The sequence below is a fragment of the Prinia subflava genome, chromosome 13 (assembly GCF_021018805.1).
Source record: "Prinia subflava isolate CZ2003 ecotype Zambia chromosome 13, Cam_Psub_1.2, whole genome shotgun sequence".
NCBI classification, from domain to species: domain Eukaryota; kingdom Metazoa; phylum Chordata; class Aves; order Passeriformes; family Cisticolidae; genus Prinia; species Prinia subflava.
In genome coordinates this window covers 13,721,683-13,745,752 of record NC_086259.1, presented here as the reverse complement: position 1 = coordinate 13,745,752, position 24,070 = coordinate 13,721,683, and the positions used below count along the sequence as shown (strand labels likewise).

General features: G+C 47.8%; 2 protein-coding genes and 2 non-coding genes across 4 annotated transcripts in view; 1 reads left to right on the top strand and 3 right to left on the bottom strand.

Annotated features, from left to right (window-relative positions):
- SF3B3 (splicing factor 3b subunit 3) overlaps positions 1–8,693 on the bottom strand; it is a 29,290-nt gene extending 20,597 nt beyond the window's left edge. The window contains exons 1-10 of the mRNA XM_063411000.1: positions 8,507–8,693; positions 7,741–7,853; positions 6,991–7,317; positions 5,703–5,875; positions 5,206–5,347; positions 4,162–4,274; positions 3,316–3,453; positions 2,040–2,143; positions 703–868; positions 176–271 (exon numbers count right to left, since the gene is read on the bottom strand). Of these exons, the coding sequence (XP_063267070.1) occupies positions 176–271; positions 703–868; positions 2,040–2,143; positions 3,316–3,453; positions 4,162–4,274; positions 5,206–5,347; positions 5,703–5,875; positions 6,991–7,317; positions 7,741–7,810 (1,329 nt within the window). The 5' untranslated portion in view covers positions 7,811–7,853; positions 8,507–8,693. The remainder of the gene's footprint in view (positions 1–175; positions 272–702; positions 869–2,039; positions 2,144–3,315; positions 3,454–4,161; positions 4,275–5,205; positions 5,348–5,702; positions 5,876–6,990; positions 7,318–7,740; positions 7,854–8,506) is intronic.
- LOC134557871 (small nucleolar RNA SNORD111) lies at positions 3,928–4,007 on the bottom strand. The gene has a single exon (XR_010082218.1). It is a non-coding gene; the product is annotated as a small nucleolar RNA SNORD111 (small nucleolar RNA).
- On the bottom strand, positions 6,582–6,663 carry LOC134557868 (small nucleolar RNA SNORD111). Its single transcript, XR_010082215.1, has one exon. It is a non-coding gene; the product is annotated as a small nucleolar RNA SNORD111 (small nucleolar RNA).
- Positions 8,694–8,831: 138 nt separating the features above from the next.
- Positions 8,832–23,921, top strand: COG4 (component of oligomeric golgi complex 4). Its single transcript, XM_063411013.1, has 19 exons — positions 8,832–9,026; positions 9,500–9,582; positions 10,262–10,376; positions 11,144–11,318; positions 11,923–12,116; positions 12,525–12,630; positions 13,682–13,839; positions 14,384–14,442; positions 15,884–16,017; positions 16,520–16,638; positions 16,975–17,141; positions 17,777–17,942; positions 19,414–19,476; positions 19,940–20,056; positions 21,628–21,720; positions 22,030–22,113; positions 22,417–22,518; positions 22,906–23,034; positions 23,245–23,921. The coding sequence occupies exons 1-19, from the start codon at positions 8,880–8,882 to the stop codon at positions 23,377–23,379; spliced, it is 2,346 nt and encodes a 781-aa protein (XP_063267083.1). The 5' UTR covers positions 8,832–8,879; the 3' UTR covers positions 23,380–23,921.
- The last annotated feature ends 149 nt before the right edge of the window (positions 23,922–24,070 follow it).

The following is a 24,070-nucleotide window of genomic DNA, read 5'->3' as shown; positions in this document are numbered from 1 at the left end:
TTTGAGAATGTAAGAATGAACAGTACAACCCTTCTATTTCTCAAGAAGCAAGAGAAAGTAGCTCTCCAGACTATAGCAAAAGGAGAATCCCCTTATTTCAGCACCTTTATTTCAAGGATTTCCTCACACCACCCTCATCTCTCAGGTTGCTCTTCTAAAGTGCTGAATGTCTTACCTCAAGTCCATGTCTCAAAACTCTCAGGGATGACCTGGGCCCCCGACCACAAGCCACATACAACTGGGGTGTGTCTTCATTGGCCAAATCTGCTATCTGTGTGGAGAAAAGGTGTCAAAACACCATCCATGGAACAAGAAAATAAAACTGTATCTATATATCACGCTACTGCTTTAAGAATGTTTTTTCAAACACCAGAAGCTGTGGAGACACCAGGGGGTGTTCCTGCTGCTGCCTGAAAGAATGTTAAGTTTTACCCAAACTCTTTGCAAAGAACTGGTCTGACGGTCAACAGAGAAGCATCATAGAATCCCTGGCTGACACCCTGTGTTTAGATACATATTTATTGCCACAGAAATCAAAAGCTACTGAGCCAGGTACCAGTCTCAGCCAGCTGTCTGAGAACTCTGCAGATTTGCCTTTCTATGAGTCTTTACTTGGAGCACCATTTCTGAAAACCTGGAATAACATAGCTGCTGACTCCACTTACACATGTGGTAAACAGGAACTTGCTGATGGCAACACACCTGACAACACAGAATGGGAGACAAACTGTCCAACTCATCCACCAGCACCAGGTTCTTCAGAGGCCGTGGCTGAAAAAAGAATGTGTCTCCTTCCTCAAGAGGCATGGCAGAGGAAAACTCTGGCTCCTCATCATCATCCCCCAGGTGAGCTATCTGGTACAGATAACTTGAGACAGAAAGAAGAGTGTCAGCGTGTTCAGAGCAAGGCTTTAAGTAAGTGTTACACAGGTATTCAGGTAGTGGGGAAGAAAGAAATGCAACTCTACATAATATAGTTATTAATAGTTGGCTTTAAGGATTGTCTTCTGGGTGACAAAACATTTAAAAATAATCTGAGGGCTGCAAAGAAAAAAACCCCAAAACCCATGAATGAGAAACCCCCTACAACCTCCCAGCTTCAGCCCTTCACATCTGCAGGTGTCACCCAGAGTTTTCGTGTTTTGTTTACCCTTGAGGCTTTTAGATAATCTTGTGTAAAAGCCAAGCACCAACTGACAGCTGAGACCAAAAGCAAGGCCAACGGCTAAGAATTCAACTCCAGAGTTATGTATTTTATTGGAATACTCTAGCCTTTTTATTTGCACTATTTTTAATCACACTCCCTATTCCACTTTATGAGCCTAAATAACACAACAATCAAATAAAACTTTAGATAAGAAAAAACTCCCCCAAAACCCCACAGAAAGATAGACTGAGTTACTTCCTGGTTTTAATAAAGCCTGAATATGGCTTCCTCAATTCACACTCAGTCCAGCAAATTGACTGGGGCTCCCTCAGGTGGCTGACAGCAGATACAGTCAGGAAAATCTCCATTCCTGTGAATCCCCCCTCCAGACACAGTTAAGCTTCTCTTCAAAGGTGTGCATGATCCTTTGGAGTATTTAGAATCCCAAATATGAATTAAGAGAAAGCCCTCAAGTATACATCTAGTAAGAGAAGGAACACAGCTACTGATAAGTAACCTGATTTACTTTTGAGTGGGCCATACACACAAAAATTCAAAATTGTCAACCTCATTGAAAAGATAATTCATCTAGATTTGTGATGAACCCTACACAAAACAGCAAGTGCTCTTTTTTTTCAAAACCTGCTGCAATAGCAAGTAACCTTATGTTCTCTGCACTTCATCACCTAATCTGAGTTCAAACAAGAAAATTCCCCCATTCAGAGTCTAATCCAACTGCTCTTCTCAAGCCCTCTGAACAAAGGCTTTAATTCACCCATTAAATCAGAGGTGTTGCCTTTCTATGCACAGCAAGTTCAAGGGTCAGTCTGCAAGCCTGAACAGAACCAGTCTGTTTCAGGGGAAAAACAATGATGTAAAATTGTTTACTCACTGGTTTCCAAACTCAGATGCCACAAAGAGAAACCCTGTTTTCAGCACGCACATGGCAGCAGCAACAGGAACAGTGTCAAAGTACTTCAGTCGAATCTCTGTTACCTGAAAGCAGATGAAGATGTGACTGTGATGATAAAGTACTGGAGCTCCATGTGTATGATTTAATAAAAAACATCTACCTAGCTATCTTCTCCAGAGAAATGAAGCAAGAGCGGGCCAGGCTTAACACATCAGTAGTTTGAGGCACCAGGTTATGAATCACAAAATCCAACAGACTGTTTGAACACACGAGGCAGGCTGCCTGTTTTATTGTAAGACTTTCTGCCTCTTGTAACACTGAATCAATTTGGAAAACAAAAGTCGTAAAAATAGCAAGCTGTCTAAGAGAAAAGAAATTTGCTTCACTGAACACCAGTCACTGATTCTCCAGCATAAAAAAATAACTGTCCTGAGCAATTTCCTAAATTTGATATGGTCACAACAGCTGTTGGTGAAACATCCAAGAACAATATTCAGGCACTTGAACACCACAGAATCACAGAATGTTCTGAGTTAGAAGGGACCGACAAGGATTATCAAGTCCAACTCCTGGCTCTGCACAGAGCAACCCCCAAAATTCACACCATGTGTCTGAGATCATTGTCCAAACACTCCTTGAACTCATGCAGGCTTGGTGCCTGCTACACAATCATGCCTTGTACCAAATATGACGTGTTTAGATGGAGAAATTAACAATCAACATTAACTCAAAAAACCCACCTAATCACACTGCAGCAGAGATCTTTTCAGAGCAGAATACTAAAACAAGAAGCAGCAAGGCATTGCAAGCCTGTTAACTCACAGAAAAGCTGTACCAAGCTAGCTATCTCAGCTTGCAAAAATATTGATTGCAGCATGTAAATACTCAATTAAGACACTAGAGGGTACCTGCTGAAATCCAGGGAAGCTACGTTCCACAGAATAAATTACTGAAATACTCTCCAGGAGGTTCATGGACCACAGCTTACATCTTTTAAAGAAAAGACCACCTCTAGAACATTTTAAGTATGCTCAAGTGACTGCAGCTTTATCCTCACAGGATTTTGCAAACCTTGTACCATGTTTTTTTATGAGTAATACCCACAGTTGTGACCAGTGTTAACTGTATTACAAATCATGTAAAGCAGGAGCCCTTCCACAGCTAAACCCACAACAATAAATATGTATGACCTTACAGAAAGTAATTGACTAAGGACTCCTCTCAATTAATGCTTCTGCATTCATGTGATGCTTACCATGTCTTCATCAGTCTCCAGAGTAATTTTGAAGATATCTCCCTGCTCTGTCTGGGCCAGGAAGAAGAACATGGACTTGGTCTTATGTGTAGCAGAGCAGACAAAAATCATACCCCTCTCTGGGTCATCCAAGTCATTCTGTCAGAAAAGACAGTGGAGGTCATTGGTGGAATTACCTGACAAGCACAGAGGTGATTTCACTAACTGAAGTATTTCCATTTCACAGGTGCCTTAAGAGCTCACAGTATGTAACAAGTGCTTTTAACACAAAGCACATCCTTTTGTTACACCTGTAGTCATCCTTGGTACATCTCTGTCCCAGAAGGAAATACAGCTGTAGGACACTGTACCTAAGCACCATCCCTCACCTGTTTTACTCTCCTCTCCAGGCAACTCTCAGCTATCAAAGCCAAGAACACAGGAAAGGGCTGTAACCCACACACAGCTGGTTTTGAGCTCCTTGGCAGGTGTTCAAACCACTGCCAAAGCATGTAATTCCCAATACCAAAGGGAGAGGAAGCAGCCTTAGATGTAACAGAGCAGCTGAATTCACCTGCATCTGCAATTGCCACCATTCAGCATCTCAAGTAATCATATCTTGTGCTGACAGTGCTGCCTGATCAGAGTCTTTGGAGTATCTCCAGCATAAATCTCAGAGAAGAGACATGAACCACACTCATCACTTCAGGCTGTGCTCACCTCTGCCCTCCCTCCCAGATAACACACAGACAGTGAAGTAGATAAGCAACGTGGTTTTAGCTCCATTTTCTTACTTTAAAAGCTTCCTGATGCCCTTAGCCTTGAAAGGCAAATTCCAAAGCATTCATAATCTTAAAAAATTCTCACCCGTCTCCTGGGAATTGGGCATCTGATATCAGGCTGGTCACCAAAGTTTTTGTAAGTAATATAGTTTTCAGAACAGATCAGCACCCCGCTGGGGCCATCAGAACCACCAGGAACTGAAAGAAAATTATTAGGAGAAAAGCCTTTACCACAGATCTGACTCACTGCCTGCACAACATTTGGTTTTCTTTAAAGCAATGTAGTTTCCAGTACTCTCCATCACTCTGCATATGTGAGCCTGCTCTTATTGAAAAGACAAAAGACTCAGTACAGCTGCCTGTGCCACCATGAGAACAGGGCAGATGGAACCAGAACTGGAACTGGAAGGATGCATCTTCTGACAAATTGCTTAAGTTTTATCCTTCCTGGCTTATTCTTGTCTAAAAAGCCATGACACGCCCAAAATATTACACTAGCAACTTGTCAGTTAGACACAACCCCTGGGTTTCTGGCAAGTTTGCATGTAGAAAAATCGATCAGATAGATTAACATCTTTAGTTAATAGAAGTATTTCTAAAACCACACTTTGTGATCTCATGTAACAAAAGATAGCATTGATGAGATTCAAAACAGTATTTGGTGTTTGTATGACAGCTGCCTACAGGAAATGCAGCAGGGCAGGTATACAAAGATGCTCTCCTTGCTCAGCATCTTTTGTGCTTGGAGAGGAACCTGCAGCAGTTTTCAGTGTTATATTGGCTTTGCATCCAACCCCTCAAAGTGGGCTTTTAGTCCACAGACTCATCTACTGCCTTTAGCTGATGGAATCCCATTCAAGAGAGTACAACACCACCTACACATTAACTAAAACTCAGTCCTTTTGCATTGCTACCAGCTAATTTCAGGAGCACTCTCAAACTGCAGCTGTTTCCACGAATATTTGTGTATTTCCATGTGTGAACCACCCCTCATTACCTGACTGCAAGGTGAATTAATTAATTTATACTAATGGTTCAGACCACAATTGAAACAACTCCTAAGATGTAAAGAGTTTTCCTGGGGAATGGAAACCAAGTAGACCCACGGACAAATAACTGTGGGTGGTACCTGTTATGAGGAAGTTGCCATGCTCTTCCAGAGGTTCACTGTATTTCCTGACAACATGGTTCAAACCCAAGTCCAGCTCGTAAAATGTCAATGTCTGTTGTGTGTTGGCTGCAGCTTCGCCTGTTGGATCATTGTCTGCTTCCTGAAACAGAACACATGGAGGTGTCTTTGAAAAAAGTATCAAAAGGAGGAGAAAAGCTGATGCATGGGGAAACAGTTTTGAGTAACAACAGAATAGAGGCCAAAGACTTGCTGGAAGCTGCACAAGAGAAGTTCAGACCAAGAAAACAGGCGTATTTCCACTTGAAAAGCAAAAAGAATCACCAGGACAAAAACACTTGCCCATTCTGGCTGAAGGCAAGACAAAAAGCCAGTAAGCTTGTGAAAAATGAAAACTGTCTCAGCAGAAGCAGCCAATGCTCCCCAATGACAGATGAAGAACAGAATAGGAACAACAAAGGTCAAAATACAGCAAAGGAAGATGAGGTTGTTCTCACCTCATAATCCATTTCCAGACAAGCAAACATTGGGTTTTCAAACCCCACATCGACTCCCACCACATGGTAGACCAAGGTATTGGCCTTGTGGGCTTCCAGTGGGGAGGAAATGGTGAGTCGAGCAGCAGCATCTCTGTTCAGGATATACACCAGCTTCTGCTTTTCAATGGCACCTGCAAGAAGGGACAACAGCAGTTAAGCCCCTCACTTGATGATCAAATCTAACCATACCTATAGCTCAAAATCAAGTTGTAACTTGGTAGGAGAATGTCAGCATTACTTCAGCTGAAGTTCACCACCGGTGTTTATCTCTGTGCCACCAATTAACCTTGAATGTCTCATTTTAAATCTTTCAGATTGCAAGCACAAAATGACAATTTCAGCCCTTTAAAGCCAAATCCTGACCCTTTGAGCTACACTCACCTGGCCCAATATTTCATCTAAAATAGCTTGAGGCAGATCTACTCACTCCTTTCACCACACGAGAGATGCAAGGACAGACAGCAAGGAAGAAAAGACAAATGGAAAGAAGAATCCAGATGTTCTGCTACTTAAAGCCAGTTGGTATGACAACTTTTCCACAGAAATATTTTAACTAAGAAAATGTATCCTTGCCTGACACACAGCATCCACAGCATAAAAAACACCACTCAAATATCAACAGGAATGGCACAACTGTGACTGTGCTACTTTCTCACCCAGGAAAACCAGACATGTTAGAAAAGAAACAATATTATTTATTGGTATTCCCTGTACTAAGACATAGTGATAAACTACCACCAGCACTGCACAGAGCTGCCTTCAGCAAACTGAGAAAGTTCCACACACCTCGTGCTGCATCTTACCAAAAAAATTGTCTCCAGTGTCCTTCCACCTGTGAAGCCTGATCAGAAATGCATCTAGCTGTCTCCATGAGACATCTCAGAGAAGAGACATGAACTCAGAACATCATTTCAGGCCAGGGGAACTGACTGGCTACACTGTAGCACTGACACCTGCAATCCCTCCCATCTTCTCTCCCACACATCACACTTCAGGGCTCTGCCCACCGCTAAACAAACTGGTCTCTTTCCAACTTGTTTTGGGTCAGCATTACAATTTATTTGTGCACTTCCACCAGCATCAAGGAGCAATTCTGAATGCCTGTGTTCTCCTTGACACAACTCACAGCCTAAAACACTGCCTGAGAAACAATTCCAATTATACCTAGCAGAAACTCACTCCAAAATAAATATCCACAAGACAGAAGATAAAAATAACAAGGACACAAGCTGAGAGAGAAACTTACTGATCATGACAGCGCGGCCCTTTGGATCCACAGCCAAGTACTGTCCTGGAACGATTCTGCGGCATCCACTCTTGCCGAAGGTTTCCTGGTGGATCTTCTCGAACACGTTCTTGGAGGGCTGGTACTCCAGGATGACGATGCGCCCCGAGTCGCTGCCCACCACGATGTAGTCCTTGGTGCCCCCAGTCAGCCGGAAGGCCATGAGGGACCGGATGACTCCAAACACCTCCACGGTCAGCAGAGTGTGAACTTTCCCTGTGTTGGGGTCAGGGCGGAGCAGCTCCAGGATCTTGCCCCGGGAAACAACAATTTCTTGTTGTTTGGTTCCTGAAGAACCCAAAACACGAGCACAAGTCAGCAACAACAGTGCACAACACACAACTTCAACAAGCACTACAAGGGAAGAAGGAGAAACTTCCAAATGCCCTTTTTAGGATTACCATGGTGGAATTCAAAGAAATTTATTCACTACAATAGGTATAACCATTGTTTGAATGTTTTTTAACACACCAGAAAACTGGTCAGAATACTAAGCTAAATATATAGATAAATCATATTAATAAATAATCAAGCCAAACTTCTCCCAATCTTTCCACAAGCTACTACAGCTCAAGTAACACCCAAAAGTAAATGAAAACATACCAGCAAAAAACCCCCAAAGGTACCAAAGCAAACTGTAAAACCTATCTTTTTTCTTGTACTATCCAAAAAACTCTCAAGCAAAGACAGGCAGAGGAAGGAGAAAATTACCTGAGAAATTGCCATGGATAGCAAAGCTAATGCCTGTGGCACGCTGCAACGTTAGGTTGTACAGAAACATGTTGGCAACGGGTTTGCTTCAGTTTATTGTAGCTCTGATAATTCTGCAACAAGTGACACAAAATAATAAACTTCACAAAAGCACAGCTTTTCATCCAACAGACAGAACCGCTGCCCTCCCATGTGTGCACGGATCCCTTTACACCAGGAGCCCGAATGCCACCCCGCTATTTGGTATTTATTAGCGCGAAGAGGCGAGAGGTTCTCCCGGCTGCCGAGCGCCAGCTGAACTCCTTATGGCCGGGCGGCTGAGAAGAACTTCCAGTAATTACTGCCAGTTAGTCACGGCTTTAGCTGTTCAGGAACAATTAGGGAAGCCTTCCGGGATCCCCGCGCCCTTACACATCCCTGACGCCGCCGTTTCATTGAACGCGAGTGCAGCCGCCCCCAGCGGCTCAGGGCCGATTCCTGTCCCCGAGGCTGAAGCGGGAGGGAACCGCAGCACCAACCGGCCGCCACGGGCCGGGGAAAGCGGCTCTCGGCTTTGCCGAGGCCCCGGCAGGGCACGGAGCCAGCACCTCCCCGCGCTCTACGGACCGCTCGCCCTGGGAACCGGCCACAGGTCACTGCCCGGCCTGGCCGCCCTCACCCGGCCCAGGCCCCGAGGGGCCCGCGACGCTCCCCCTCCACAAACCAGCGGCCCGTCCTGCGCGTCCCTGGCGCGGAGGCGCCGCCGGGCGGACAGAGCTGCGCTCACCGTGCGGATGGCGGCGGATGCTGCTCCGGCCTAGGCGGGCGCTCCGCCGGCCTCCTCCGCCATTCGCGCCGCGCCTGCGCGCTGCCCTCCCGCGCCTTCTCCACGGGGCTTTCTGCGTGTGCGGCGCGCGCGCGCCGTGTGGCGGGGAGGTTGCCGAAAGCGGTGCCTGAACGATCGCGGCGCTACGGCAGCCGCTCCCTGCACCAAGAGCCCCCCCAAGAAAACCCCCAGCGGCCTTCCAGCATGGAGATCTGGAGGGGTGTTGGCTTCCCTCGCTGCCGGGCGGAGCCGAGCGGCGCCAAGGCTCAGGCGCCGCCTCCGACGGTCCCGACGGGCCTCACGGCGGCACCGACCGCGTCAGCTGCGGCCCAAGATGGCGGCGGCCACGGCGCCGGGACCGAAGGCGCCGCCGGGGGAGAGTGGCGGCCCCGCCGCCTCCGCCCTGTCCATGGAGCGGATCCAGTCGCTGACCGATCTGGCGGACCTGGAGACCGCCTACAGCCGGCTGTGTGAGGAGGAGGTGTGTGGGGCCGGGCACGGGAGGCGGCGGGGCCCCTAAAAGCGGATGCGTCGCTGTCACTGTGCCCCTCAGTGTTGGATACTCTCTAGAGGTGTTTGATACGGACTTAGCGCCCCTGGGGTTCGGCCGGAGGTCGGTGTCGCCTCCACTGGTCCCTGAATCGCAAGCAGCCTGGAGATTCTGGGGTCTCGTGCACTGGAAGCCTGGCCAGGGGAGGAGTTTGTGGATTATCTGGCTTAAAAGTCGTGTGATGAGGATTCCAAAACCGATGCTTTCAAATGGCAAAACCATGAAGATTTAGAGGCTTAGAGAAAGCTTAGAAAGGATTTATTTGTCATATGAGCTCTTAGAAGCAGTAATGCCTTGCTAACACTGTGTCCTTGACTTGGATCTTGGGTCTGTGATAAATTGCTGGCCTGCAGGAGAGCTGAAGTGACACGACACCTCCTTCATCCTTTATTTTATTTTTTCAGAAAGTCGTGCAGGAAGAGCTGGATGCCCTCCTGGAGCAGCAAAGCACTATAGAGAATAAGATGGTTGCTCTTCACCGCATGGGGTTAGTGTTCCAAACCTCCCCTTCCTTCGTGCTGCATGACCCAGATACTCCTTTCAGCACTGTAGGGGAAGCACATCCATTCTCAGAAAATGTCAGACTTTAAATCCGTTTGTGGTAGAGAATACCAGCTGGATCCTCATCCCCAGGTGCCCAGTTCTTCTCAGCAGCACTGAGAGCTGTGCCCTCACCCAGACTGACCCATTTTGGTGTAGGCTAAGCAGCTTTTTGAAAGTGTCATCTCAGAGATTGCCAGGTTTCAGCATCTCTGGTTGGATCAAGTGTCTTGTGCCAGGCTGTCTACAGGTGTGAACAAATATCACTGCCTCTTCAGGGTGAACTGGTGCAGGCAGGCTGGAAAGTCATCCTAAATGGTCTTGTGTCTAGTAGAAGCTCAGAGGAGAGGTTACAGTCCTCACCTCCTCTTCAGAAGTGGAGAATGTCATAAGGGCCCAGTGGCTTGTTCATGCCCTGTGTGGTAGCAAGGCACAGTCAGTCTGTGCAGCCTCTTCCAAAGCAATCAGTCTGTTCCTTTCTCCTGCTTTGCTCCCAGAGGAAAGGAATGAAATGAGTGAGAGTACTGTGACAGGACCAGCTGTGTTTGGAGGAAGAGTCATCCTCTTTGCGCAGCATCCAGCTGGTTAGTGTGTGCATCTCACACTCAGTTCCTGTGTGTTCCCAGCCCTAACCTGCAGCTGATTGAGGGGGATGCCCAGCAGCTGGCAGGGATGATCACCTTCACCTGCAACCTGGCCGAGAACGTCAGCAGCAAAGTCCGTCAGCTCGACCTTGCCAAGGTAGCTGGGCTGAGGGGTTGGAACTTGTCACCTCCAGGCTGTGTTCTGTGCCCACAGCATGACAGATGTGCCCTGCCTTTGATGGGCAGGTGGGCTGGAAACTGCTGTGTTCTTTATTTTAGCTGTGTTTTTCTGGGCTCCTGGACATTGCAGGGTATAAGACTGGTTAGGGCTGGAAGGGACCTTAAAGTTCATCTCATTCCCAACTGTCCTGCTGTTGACATAGACACCTTTCACTAGAGCAGGTTGCTCAGAGCCCCATCCAGCTTGGCCTTGAACACTTCCAGGGATGCTCCTCCACAGAGCAGCTGTATCTCCAGCATCCCCTCCTGTCCATGCAGCTTCTGGTAGAATACCCTGAAAAGGGTCACTATCAATCTTGTCAACTACACAGTGCTGAGGAGAGTGAGATGGCCATTGTCACCCAAGCCAGGTCAGGAATCTGGGCTGTTCTTGTCTGGGGATGGGCTGAGGGGTGTCGATTCCACAACTGCTCAGATCAAACAGATAATGTGTGGCCTTGTCTCTGGTCTCTGCCTGTTTGTTACAGAGGACTGTGGCCTCCAACTTCAGCCTCAGTTTTGACAAATGCTGTTCATCCTGCAGAGCCACTGGTCTTAGTACTTTCAGTGTGGGACGTTGTTGTTTTGTTGTGTAGAGAAGTATTGCTTCAGTCTGTTTCTTATTTCCCCTCACACTGCCTTCTCACAATTCCCTTTCCCTAGTCCATCCACAGCTGGAAGCGTTACTGGTTGCCTTTCTTGCAGAACCGACTCTATCAGGCCATTCAGAGAGCTGATGACATCCTTGACCTGAAGTTCTGCATGGATGGAGTTCAGACAGCCCTGAGAAATGAAGACTATGAGCAAGCAGCAGCTCATATCCATCGCTATCTGTCTCTGGACAAGTCAGTGATTGAGCTCAGTCGTCAGGGCAAGGAAGGTAAGCACTGTTTGTGAGGAGATGCTCATGAGTCTCCTTTCCAATGGATATCTAGAGGCTGCTCATTTCCCATGGATTGCCTCAGCCCAACAGACAAAGCAGAAGATCTAATGCTGGCCAGAGATCTTAGTATTTTATAGACTGACTTAGGGGTGAATGTTTTTGATGTGTTATTACACCAGAATTATCATTAATTGAAAAGGAAGTTCCTGACACACCACTGTAATGGTATTTCAGATGCTAACTAAGCAAAGGACAAAATGTTCTGGCCAGAAGTGAGGGAGAAGTCTCTATCAAGGAGAATTGTCCTCGTGTTATGCTGTGCTACCAAACAGAGCAACTTGAAATGAGGGAGTAAATTGATAGATTCCTAAGAGGAAAATCCCAGTGGATGTGTTGTCATCCTCCATGCAAAATCACAACATTACATCATGCACCAACCTGTCTGTCTGTGCCTGAAGAGGAATTCTAGTGTGTCTTCTGCCTTCTCAGCTTGGGGCTGCACAGTGCTGGTCTCTCTCCTGGGGAAAAAAAAAAGTAGTCCTTGATACAGTACTAACATTGTGCTGCTGCTTTTCCCTTTCTTTTCTGTCCTTTTGACCAGGGGGAATAATTGATGCCAACCTGAAGCTCCTGCAGGAAGCAGAGCAGCGTCTGAAGACAATTGTTACGGAGAAATTTGACACAGCTATGAAGCAGGGAGACCTGCCCCAGGTGGAACGGTTCTTCAAGATCTTTCCTCTGCTAGGCTTACATGAAGAGGGGCTGAGCAAGTTCTCTGAGTACCTCTGCAAGCAGGTAACAGGCTCTGTGACACCCAGGACAAAGTAAAACTCAGTCTCTGTCAACAGATGTTGTGGAAGGAGATTTTGGCGGCTTAACCTTAAAAAATAGCACTGGCCTTAGTTCATATCTCTCGCTGCATTTGTGTGCTGGGATGGGCTTTCTGGTGTCTGAGTACAGATCCAGGGGCTGCCTGGCATCTTCTGTGTCTTGCTCTCTGCACTTGCTTAAAAATCATCCAATGAGCCTGGAAAGAGAAGAACAAGTTTCTGCCTTTCCTTGAGCTTTCCACAAGAGGGGAAAGGAGGAACAACAGCAATAACTCTTGGGAAGGCTGATGAAAGCTCTCTAGGGCAAGGACAGAGGAGCCATGGGATGAAGAATTCCTTTGATGTTCAGCTGACTGGTTCTGTTGTCATGCAGGTGGCCAGCAAAGCAGAAGAAAACCTGCAGCTGGTGATGGGGACAGACATGAGTGACCGTCGAGCTGCTGTCATCTTTGCAGACACCTTGACACTCCTCTTTGAAGGTAATCTGCCTTTCCTCTTTCCTGATTGATTGCAAACAATCCATGATGAGGCTGTCTATCAGTTTAAATGCTTTTAATTTTAGCTCACAAACGCTTCATTCCCCTTTGAGCTACAGGTGTTTCATACTCGAGAAACAGGGACACAACTGCTAGGTTTTATTCTAACCAGGAGAGGGCATCACAGTAAGCAAGTTTTCCTATGTACATCTTGTGGATTTGCAAAGGATTTGTTGGCTTCCTTCAGGAGTCAGACTCTTCCTGTTCTCTGCATCCTCAAAACAAATGGATATTCCCTGGAGGTTTCTTCAGACTTGCAGCTTGCCAGACAAACAAATCAGATCCCTTAGAGATCTGATTGTGCCTCCAGGCCTGGCTCTTCAAGAAGCGCCATGGAAGCTTGAAAGCAGATAAGGAAGGGAGAGAAGGGAATATAAATGCTCTGTGGGAATGTTGTCAAAGACAGTAATTGAGATCCCATGGTGATTAACCACCTTTTCTATGAAATCTGCCCTAGTTCCAGGCTGCACCCCTGCCAAGTTACTCTCCTAGCCTGGCACCAGTAGAGCTTTCTTGGCAGTAGTGTCAAAAGAGGGGGAGTGTTGCTAACTTTTGGCATAGAGCATTCATAAGAAGGCAATATTGTAGAGATACTTCCTTGGAGATGAGCGTTTCCTCCAAGGAGTTCTTGCCTTTGCTAATGCTTGCTCTCTGCGGGAAGTGTTGCTCAAGAGCCATCCCTGGGCTGATTTTTCCCAGTAACCTTGCAGGTGCTGAAAGCTGGTACTGGATTTGGGTGGCAGTTGTGCCCCCTGCCAGATGTAGCTTGTGTGGCTTTGTCCTGGGGTAGCTTCATACTTTGTTTTGCTGGGCTGAAGGGCAAGTGGCACACAGGGCATGGCAGGAATTCTCTTTAGGGGCAGAGAGATGGCTTCTGCTCCAGATTTGTACTCTATCTGTGGACTGAGTAATCCTTTTTTAGGTGTGGTCTGTGGACCTGTGGAGCTCTCCTGTGCTCTGGGAACTGCGGGTTGAGTCTCTTGTGTCCCCACAGGGATTGCTCGCATTGTGGAGACCCACCAGCCCATCGTGGAGACCTACTACGGGCCAGGACGGCTCTACACCCTCATCAAGCACCTGCAGGTGGAGTGCGACCGGCAGGTGGAGAAGGTGGTGGACAAGTTCATCAAGGAGAGGGACTATCACAGGCAGGTAAGAGCAGTGTGAGGCTGCCTGATGCAGCCAGCTGTGCCCTCCATCCAGTTCTGTGGGGCTCCCATTGCCATAGAGGCAGCAGAGTTTGACCTTGTGTATTGAGTGAAACCTTGCTTTACTCCTTATTCACCCTGATAGCTGAAGGGGTTCAGGTTGTAGCTGTGCTTTCTGATGCAGAGAAGCATTCATTTGGAAGATGGTAAATGCACCCTGGGCACTCTTTGCTCTGCAGGTCTGTAGAGGGCTTTCAATACACCTTCCCCACTGTCTTGTTCCTGCTTAGATACAGGGCTGCTGTTACTGTGTTATGGTCACACACCTCAGTGCCTCTGGTCAAGTCCTCTCCCACCACCCTTCCTGGCAGAATGAGCTCTGCCTTGGAGGAGAAGGAAATGAACTTATGTGGTTCCCTTCTCTGCAGTGCTTCCTGCAAAACATTCCTATCACCCTCAGTGAGTAAGCACTTCCTTAGGTGATAGCACAAGAAGTGTCTGGTAACTCCTAGTCATCAGCAAAGACTCCCTTTCTTTTGTGATTGCAGTTCCAGCAAGTCCAGAATAGCATGATGAGAAGTTCTTCTGCAGAGAAGATTGAACCAAGGTACAAAGAAAACCTCTTTACACTTTCTAACCTTTTACTCGTGAGTTTAACACTACTTAGCATTTAGATTACTCTCACACTCTTTCAGGAGCTTTGTGGGTATTAATTCATAAAATCCAATTTTTAGGTGCCCTTCACTGCCCTTCTATAAAGGAAGCTTCTGTACTGGGGCTTTTTTTTGCTTAGTCATTAATTCTAAGCCTTGGCTCTAAGCATTCCTGGAGGCTTGTCGATATCACTGCACATGAAGGACTGAGATTTTAACTCCCTGTGCCCACTACCCTTTCATGGCCAGAGTACAGTCCTTGGAGCCCACAAAACAGACCAGCTCCCTGGACAGATAATTTGTGACAGAGTCAGGAATAAATCTGTGAGTCTTAGTTTGTACTGCTCCTGCAGCAGCTCTGTACCATCAGGTTCTTGACAATGAGTTGCAGTGCTTTCAATTTCCCTCTTTTTCTTCTTATTGTAAATATTTACATAACCCTTAAGCAAGGCCATTTGAAAGTGCACCCAGCCTTTCTGGGTGGACTGCCTGACTTACAAACATGCCTTGAAAGAAAACTTAGGTTCCTCAAGGAAGATCTGTTTGTGACTCTGCATAATTAATATTTCAGCAGTAATATCCACTTACTATTTGCTCTGAGTAACTCTGCATGCATCCCAGTTTTCTAATTTTTTTCTTTTTCATCTGTAAAATAAAGGTGATGTTTCCTTCTCCCATTTGTGCACCATGAGGCTTCAAGCAGGATTTGTAAAATTCTTCTGTGCACAGTGATGAAAAAGTTGATGTGTCAGTCTTTCTTTTTTCATAGTCAGCTCTGATCTGAACACTATGTTCTGCATTGTAACATGCTTTTTTTGTCTCGCATTTCCTGAACTGCTGAGCTTAAACAGATTCTTCATCATCTGCAGAGAAACACATGAATCTGTGCACAAAAACACATAGGTGGAGATGGCAGGGATCAGGCTTTTTTAACACTGGCAACATAGGGCTCATGGAATGGTAGCAAAACTGAGGTAGGGAAGGACTGATGAAGATCTCAAGTCAAACCTCCTACTCAAAACAGGGCTCATTTTGAAGTTACATCAGGTTGCCTTGAGCCTTGCAGTCCTCACTGCTGTGATTTCAACGTGGATGTCCTCACATCTATGAGGGAAAAGAGGGGGAGTGTTGCTAAATCTTGGAGTAGAGTTTGTGAGAAAAAAGCAGTATTGTAGAAATACCTCCTTGGAGATGATTTTGGGGGATATTTTGATTGTGTATGTGCATGCTTTACACATACCAGTTATTCTGCTGAGCTTTGCCACTCAACGGCACAGATGGAAAGGGGCAGTACTGATCTCATAGTAAGGGAACAGAGAACACACTACTTAACTGAATTAAATTAGTGCCTCTCCTTCTGTAGTCTTGCTGTCTTGATTTTGCTATTTCTTCCAGGGAACTTGACCCTATTTTAACAGAAGTCACTCTGATGAATGCACGCAGTGAGCTCTACCTGAGGTTCATCAGGAGACGAATAATAGCTGATTTTGAGGTGGGAGATGCCATGGCCTCAGAGGAGGTAAAGCAAGGTAACACCCTGGGTACCAACACTCATAGGCTCTGCTCATCAAAGCCAGAAATGGAGATACACCTGAGTTAGTGACAGGGCACAGTGATGCCAAAACACTTTGGGAGTGCTCTGTAGCCTTGACTTTCCAAACCTGTTTTCAGCACTGGTTGTTCCCTCTAACAGGGAAACCAGCATTAAGAATGATTGTAGAGTATAACAAAGTAAAGTCCCCAAAGAGAGGAAGAGCCATTTGGTCACTGCAGACACTAATCCTGAAGGGGGAGGCCATGAAAAAACAGGATCAAGGTTTTGGTGCTCTGTAGAGCTTTGGAAATTACTTTTGTTGCCTGCAAAATCCAGCTCAGCAATTTCAGCTCCACAGTTGAGGCTTGTGATTTGTTGTAGGCTGGGCTTGGCAGGTGTGTGTCTGTTGGGTCCTATGAGACAGGCAGCAAGGGGACATGGTGGAGCTGCCTCCTGGCCCTGTGTTCCTGCTGATGCATCTCTCTTGTGTTCCACAGAGCATCAAAAATACCTGGACAAGCTCCTCAACAACTGTCTGCTGAGCTGCACCATGCAAGAGCTCATTGGCTACTACATCACCATGGAGGAATACTTCATGAGGGAGACTGTCAACAAGGTAGGGGAAAACCTCTTAGATGCTTTTCTCTGTGTGCTCCTCAGTCCTCTGGTGAGCATCCCAAGTGAGGGATATATGTACATGGCAAATCTGCAGTTGTTGGCAAAGTCTTTTGTTTCCCTTGGCCTTGAAAAGCAAGTGGTTGTTTCTGAACTTAGACTTCAGACATACCCCAGGTATCTTGCAGGGCTACTGCAGACTAGTCTGAGTGGTGCCAGCCACACAGGGTGCAGTTCCACTCAGGGTGAAGTGGGCAGATGGGCAGTCTGGTCTCTCAGCACTGCTGGGGCAGCGTTGCTCAGTGAGCTCAGGGCACTGAGACAGCTTTCTTTGCAGGCTGTTGCCATGGACAGCTACGAGAAGGGCCAGCTCACCTCCAGCATGGTGGATGATGTGTTTTATATAGTGAAGAAGTGCATTGGGCGTGCTCTGTCCAGCTCCAGCATAGACTGTCTCTGTGCTATGATCAACCACTCCACCACCGAGCTGGAGTCTGACTTCAGGTAATGCAAATACACCAGGTTCATTGTAATCTGCCTCCACCTCCTGTTCTGCCAGCAGTGGTTGCTGTAAGATGGTCTTGCTTCTGTTCTTTGCCTTTGAACCTCTGGTTTGTCATGGCCATGGACGATGCTCACAGGAAGCAGTGACAGGTGTGGGCAGCTGGATCTGGGCATCTTTTCCCACAGTACTGGTGACCCACCTGTAGGATGAACAGAAAAAAGAACCTCATGGCCCAAAATCCCTGTGAGATGGAGTTGCCTTGTAGCATTGGGGTCCTACCCTGCTTGAGGATACATGATCACCCCTAGTTGTTCTCTAGGTTACTTGGTGACTCAAGCTTGGGCTGAGACTGCAGAAATTGTTCTGTTTTTCATTCCACTGTGGGAGTGAGGAACTGTGTCCAAAGCCAGCAGGCAGCTGCAGGCAGGATATTTGGGAAAGTTCAGAAACCGTGTGGTTATGTTATTCTTTCAGCATTCAGATGCTGTCAGGAGATATTTGCCAACCTTTTCTTCCCCTTTAAACTTCCACTGCCTTAGTCAGGTCAGATCTCAGACAGAATGCTGTCCCTAGGCACAGAGCATAATATTTTTGTTGCTTGCTCTAAACCCTGGTGTGTTCTGCTTGCCTATAGGGAGGTTCTGTACAACAAGCTGAAGCAGGGCTTCCCAGCCACGACCTTCCAGGACTTCCAGAGAGGGGTGACCAGTGCTGTGAACATCATGCACAGCAGCTTGCAGCAGGGCAAGTTCGACACCAAAGGCATTGAAAGCACCGACGAGGCCAAGCAATCCTTTCTGGTGGGTTTGGTGGCTGTTCGGTGGGGAGATAGACAATGGGGAACTCTGGGGAACAGGATTGGTGTGATTGTTGTGCTCAGAGAATCTGAAAACCTGTTCAGGTGTGGTGGGTGGCCTGCCTTTGGATGTCTGGTTGATGCTTCTGCCTCACCTCATGTTTGTTGAGCTTCCACACCAGGCCTGTGCAGCTGTGATCCTATGAGTGCCTCTTGGGCTGCTGTGATGACAATTCCTTCCAGGCTGGGGAAGAGTCTGCTCTCTTGAGGTGTTCACCAATCCTGTTCTTCACAGACTCTGCAGAGGTGGTGGGGGAGCATCTCATCCACACCATCCTCCAAATAGAAAAGTCCTGGCCCAAGCTCAGATCCTTCACTTATCTGATTGAAGAGTTTTCATTAGAGCAGAGTTGTCTGCTCTGCTTGGTCTGCAAGATCCTCTTGTTGCTTTCTGACAGCAGAACTGCAGCTCTCTGCTGCTTGAACAGGCACTGGGAGCATTCCAGACCCCTCAGAGAGAGGTTCACTTCTTCATCTGAAGTGAACTTGTCACTCTTGTCTTCTGCAGCATAACACATCCTTTCCCATGCTGGGATGCTGTGTAGACTTTGCATTGTGGAAAAGACCTCACTGGGAGAACATCTCTGGCTCTGCTCTCTCCAGGTGTGAGCAGACCTGTGGGCAGAGACTGAGAGCACTGCAGAGGAGCTGGCTCACCATGACTCCTCTCCCTCTGAGCTGTTGTGAAAAGCCAGTGCTGAAAAGGTTCCTTGGAACTTTCACTGTTCAAGGAGAGAAGGCAACAAAGGGAGCAGGAGGGACTGAACTCCTTCACCTCAGAGAATTCTTTGTTACAGGTTTCTGCATTTCTGAAGCAAAGGGCTTAAAATGTCAGTTCTTCGACTGAATTTCCTCATTCACCTGTCAGCTTGCCTCATTTCCCTGTTTGCACAAACCCCAGCCTTACACTGACATTTAGTTCAGCTTCAGCAGGTAGAGAACAGTCTGTTCAGTGGAGAACAGATACTTGTCTGGCAGGAGGGCTGCTGATTCCTCCTGCCCGTGCCTCCCTGTCTCCCCTGCTGCTCTGGACACTGTATAAAACATCACCCTCAGCTACTCCTGTTCTTCATGACACTTACAGAAAGTTGGGGGTATGTTATGGCTTCCCTCCATCACTAACAAGTAGGGCTTCACTGAAACATCATGAACAGGATGATGAGGAAAAACAGTGAACTGTCTTGAACTCTGTACCAGCGGAGGTTCAGCACATGTGCTCAGTTGCTGGAGTTCAGCTTCATGCAGCTCAGTGAATCTGCAGTGCTTTGATCTCATAGTAGCCACTCTTCCCTTAATTAGTTGCATTTCAGTCTGTACTGTTAGCAGGGCATGGATTAAATGTGTGGATTTGGGGATGAGATGCTGGGAAATCCCATTTAATACAACTTGAATTTGTTTGGGTTTTTTTTTTTCAGGTGACTTTAAACAATGTGGAAGTCTGCAGTGAAAACATCATGACCCTAAAGAAGACTTTGGAGGTGCAGTCTGTGTTCTTTACTGTTTTTTCCTAAATCAGATTTGTAATATCCTCCCTTGGCAGGGGCAGGGATCAAGTAAACCATCTGGACTTTGATAAGCCCGAGTTCCTGAGGTCTTTGCCCTCCAGCCTTAGGGAAGCAATTTTGAGCTGGCAGAGCAATTTCCAGCTGATAGTAGCAGCCAGAAATACCAGTTCCTCCAGCCTGACTAACCTGGTGCAAGAATAACATGTGCATCATGGAGAGTCTGCAGTTCTCTGGTGCCAGGCTAGACAGTCCCTGGTTTCTTTTCTTGCTCTCCTTCCCTTCAGCTGGAGCCAGCAGCCTCTGCCTTTGCAGGAGCAAGAGTTGGGCTCCTGTCCTAGCCCACAGGGTGGTGGGCAGCTAGAGCTCAGCAACACAAAGGGATAAACACTGCCCAGGTTATTAATTTGCAGCTTGCTCATGGATCTCTTCCCTGCAGAGTGACTGCAGCAAACTGCTTAGCCAAGGATTTGGGGGTGAGCAAGCACAGGCCAAGATTGAGAGCTGCCTCTCAGACATGGCTGCTGTCTCCAACAAATTCCGTGACCTGCTGCAGGTGAGTGTCTCTCCAAATTATTGTTGGCTTCCAACACTGGCTGGTGTCTTCAGGGATAACTCTGGCAGGAATCACTTCAGCCCAGGGCCAGGCCATGTCTGACTCCAGGAGTGCTGAGTGGGGTACAGGAGGGAGCAAATCAGTCAGATTTGAGGCATGGAAACAGCCCCAGCCCGTTTACACAGCCACACCAGCTGGCGGCTGCATAAAAAGCACTGGAAGCAGCTGCAGAGACAGAAGGAATGCTGCTTCATTTGTCTTCACTCAGCATGGACTTGCAGTTGGTTCAGCATTTTCAGGAGAAGAAATATTAATAGCATTTTCATCTCCTCCATTCTCCCTCGTGGCACAGCACATTGTCAAGTTGTCCGCAGCCTCACTAAGTAATGCTGAAGACAGGCTGTTGGTAGAGAAGAGCTGCTCTTTTCTCAGGTTTTTCTTCTTTTCCAAATGCAAATATTCCTCAGCATAGAGCAGAAGACTCTCTGGCTGAACCCAGTCTCCTGTGGCATGGTGAGGCCTGCTGTCCTGAAATTTCACAGTGGTCTTTGGCAGGGAGAGAAGCAGGAAAACTTAGTATCTCATGTGGAAAGAAACCAAGCAAAGGAAAATATTGTGAACCAGGTTTGCCTTTCTACTTCACAGAGGGGTCAGGTTATTTTTTGTTTGGCTTTGCCATTCAGGCCAGGCAGATGTTTTCAGTTCAGCACTGCCAGCAAACCCTCTTGGGGACTGTGGTCAGTATCAAAACCAAAGAGCTCATCAGTAAGGAATAAAACTCTCCAATCTGACTCTAGTGTGGTTTTAAAAGTGGCTGCAAAGCAATCCAGAGGCCGAGGAGAAAGCTGCTGTGCTGCCTGAGTCACACACACACTGAGTTTGCCTCAGAAAAGGACAATTGCCAGCAGGCCCTGCTCAGAAATGCCAGTTTTAGTTTAAAACTTCTATCAAATGCCATTCAGAATCGGTGCTGACAGAGGTTCATGCCAAGTGAGCTTTCGTGACACCTTGCTGCGCCAAAGAGGGGTGGCTGGCAGGGGAGAGCTTTAAGAGCTCTCATCACAGGGGACAGAACAGGCTTTGCTGACAGTCTGCTGCTCAGGGGAGATGGCATTTGCTGGGGTTATGATTAATTCAGGGAACTTACTGTGGTTACAGCTTTTATCCTCCTTCTAGATTCTCCTATTGAGCTAAGCTGCAGTGGAGGTGGGAGGCATTGGCTGAGTTCAGTCACAGTGCCCTGGCTGGTGCTGGAGTTTGCATTTTCTACCCCATGTGCCTTGCTCCTGCCAGGAAATCTGTAGCTAGGTGGGATGAGGTGGGAAGCACAAGCCCTTCAGACCACACGACAAGTCAGCACAGCAGCAGCTTCTGGGCCAACATCCTTCCTCCTCTTGTCGTGGTGTCCTCAGAGCCTTCCGGCACCGGAAGAATGTGGGATCTGGGCCTTCTGCGTTCAGTTTCCTGTGCAAGTCTGTGGGTTGGTTTCCCCAGCTAAGGACGGGAAGCAGCATCAAGATAGCCTGTTTGTAAAGATTTTGTGCATCACCTCTTCTTGCTGTCCCTCTCAGGAAGGTCTCAATGAGCTCAACAGCACAGCCATCAAACCCCAGGTGAAGCCGTGGATCAACTTATTCCTCTCTGTCTCCCACAACATCGAGGAGGTGAGGCTCAGTGTTCTCTGCTTCTGGTTGTGCTTGGGCACTCTCCATCTTCTGCTCAGCAGCACAGTCAGAGCAACCAGTTTCCTTCCCCTCAGTTATCTGCTGTTTCCTTGGCACAGAGCATCAGTAAAATACCCAGATCTTGTTCTGCAGCCAAGCCTGGAAATGGACATTTGGCTACAGCCGGGCTGTAGAAAACAGAAGGGATGAAGTGCTGCTCCAGGAGGGACCTCTCTTCCTGTCCTCTGGGCTGTTGGCTGTGGTTTACTTCAAGCCACATAAACAACTCTTTCTGTATTTCACTGTCAGGAGGAGTTCAGCGACTATGAAGCCAATGATCCCTGGGTCCAGCAGTTCATTGTCAATCTGGAACAGCAGATGACAGAGTTCAAGGTAAGAGAAGGAGGTGGAAGCTTGCCAGGCTTTGGCCAGACCTCCACATGGCATCCTCCAGCTCATTTCCTTGTTTGGCAAGCAGAGGTGTCCTCCAGTGCCTTGCAGGACTCTCAGGGATCCAGTCATTCCCTTCTGCAATTCTCAAAGCCTGCTTGCAGGCCCCACTTACATGGATCACCTCTGTGGTGCTCCCCACTTGCCAAGCCTGCAAGTCCTTATTTGTAAGCTCTTCTAGCCTTGGGCTTTAAGGACCTCTGCTCAGATTTTCCTGACAAGAATGACACAGATTTCTGCTTCCAGGCTGGACTGTCTCCAGTGATTTATGACACTCTCACTGGTCTTATGACCAGTCTCATAGCCATTGAACTGGAGAAAGTGCTGCTCAAATCCACCTTCAGCAGGGTAAGAAAAACACTCCTGTACCGTGTAGTCTGTCTTGACTGCAAACCCTCAGTAAAAGTATGGGCAGGGCAGAGGCAAATATTACCCACTACCCTCAAATATTACCCTATAAGAAACTGCAACCACCAGTGAAGCTCAGGGACACCTTTACATCAGCACCCACAAGGACAAAGTGGGTTTGGTGATGGGACTGAGAAGAGCTGGCACCAATAAGGGGACTGGGTTTTAAGGTGGATCTAAACATAAGCCACCTAAACCTGTAATAAATGGTCTAACTGAGACCTGCCTGCTCAGAGACCTCCCCCTGTCTCCATGTGATTTTAATTGGTGTCTTGGCACAACCCCTGGGTCTGCTTAGAGAGTTAACAGATTTCTCTGTGCCCACAGCTTGGTGGTCTGCAGTTTGACAAGGAGCTGAGGTCCCTCATAGCCTATCTCACCACAGTCACCACATGGACTATCCGTGACAAGTTTGCCCGTCTTTCCCAAATGGCCACCATCCTCAACCTGGAAAGGGTGAGCTGCACTGGGTCTGCTTCTGCTGGGGATTGTGGGAACATCAGCTGCACTGCACATGGCTCTACCGAGTTCATCCAGGTGTCATCGCACCTACAGGGTGTGGGGGACCTGGAGAAGTTGCCCCATGTCCAATGGTGCTCGAGTTCAAACATAACCTGTGAGGGCAGTCTGTGCTGAGTCATCTCCTACAGCTCCCCTTTTTTCCAGGTGACAGAGATTCTGGATTACTGGGGTCCAAACTCAGGTCCACTCACCTGGCGCCTCACTCCCGCCGAGGTCCGGCAGGTGCTGGCTCTCCGCATCGACTTCCGCAGTGAGGACATCAAGCGGCTGCGCCTGTAGTTGGGCAGTGCTTGGATCAGCACCACGCTGCAGCTGACAGCAGGAAGGCTGCAGTCCTGGGGCTGGCTGGCTGATGGTGTGGGGATGGGATGATGTCTTCCCCTCTGCTCGCATTCCTTGGAGCAAAGGGTTTTCCTGGGCCCAGCAAGAAGACCTGCCATCCTTCTGTGGGAGCAGAAACAAGGCACCACAGGAATCGCTCATGCTGAGGGCAGGATGATGCTATTTCTCAGAACACAGGCCAGTACCTGCTCCTGCAGGAGACCACAGGCCAGGACAGGTGGGGCTGTGTGGCTCAAATCTGGGTCTGCTGCTGCAGCTGTGTTCCCTCTGTGCCCTCAGCTTAAGGGTCAGCTACTGGAGTCACAGATGCTGAGCCCTGGCTCTCTCCTGGTGGTAATGGGGACTGTTCTGTGGGAAGGAAAAGGAGTGATTTCCTTGAGAAGGTGCCTGGAAAATCACTAGAAAGCCTCTGTAGGAAGTGGGGCTGTGTCCCTGCTGGCTCTGTACAGCCACTCTGTAAATAAACCTCGCTTGGTTGAGCTGCAGTCTCCCATGGTGTGTTCAGCTATGGACCTCGAGGGAGCTGGAGAGATGTGGGACAAGAGCTCTGCTCTGCTCCAGTTCTCTTCTACTCTGTGCCGGGGCATCCAGAGGATCTTCCTTGTCTTTCCTGGCTGCCTCTTGTGGC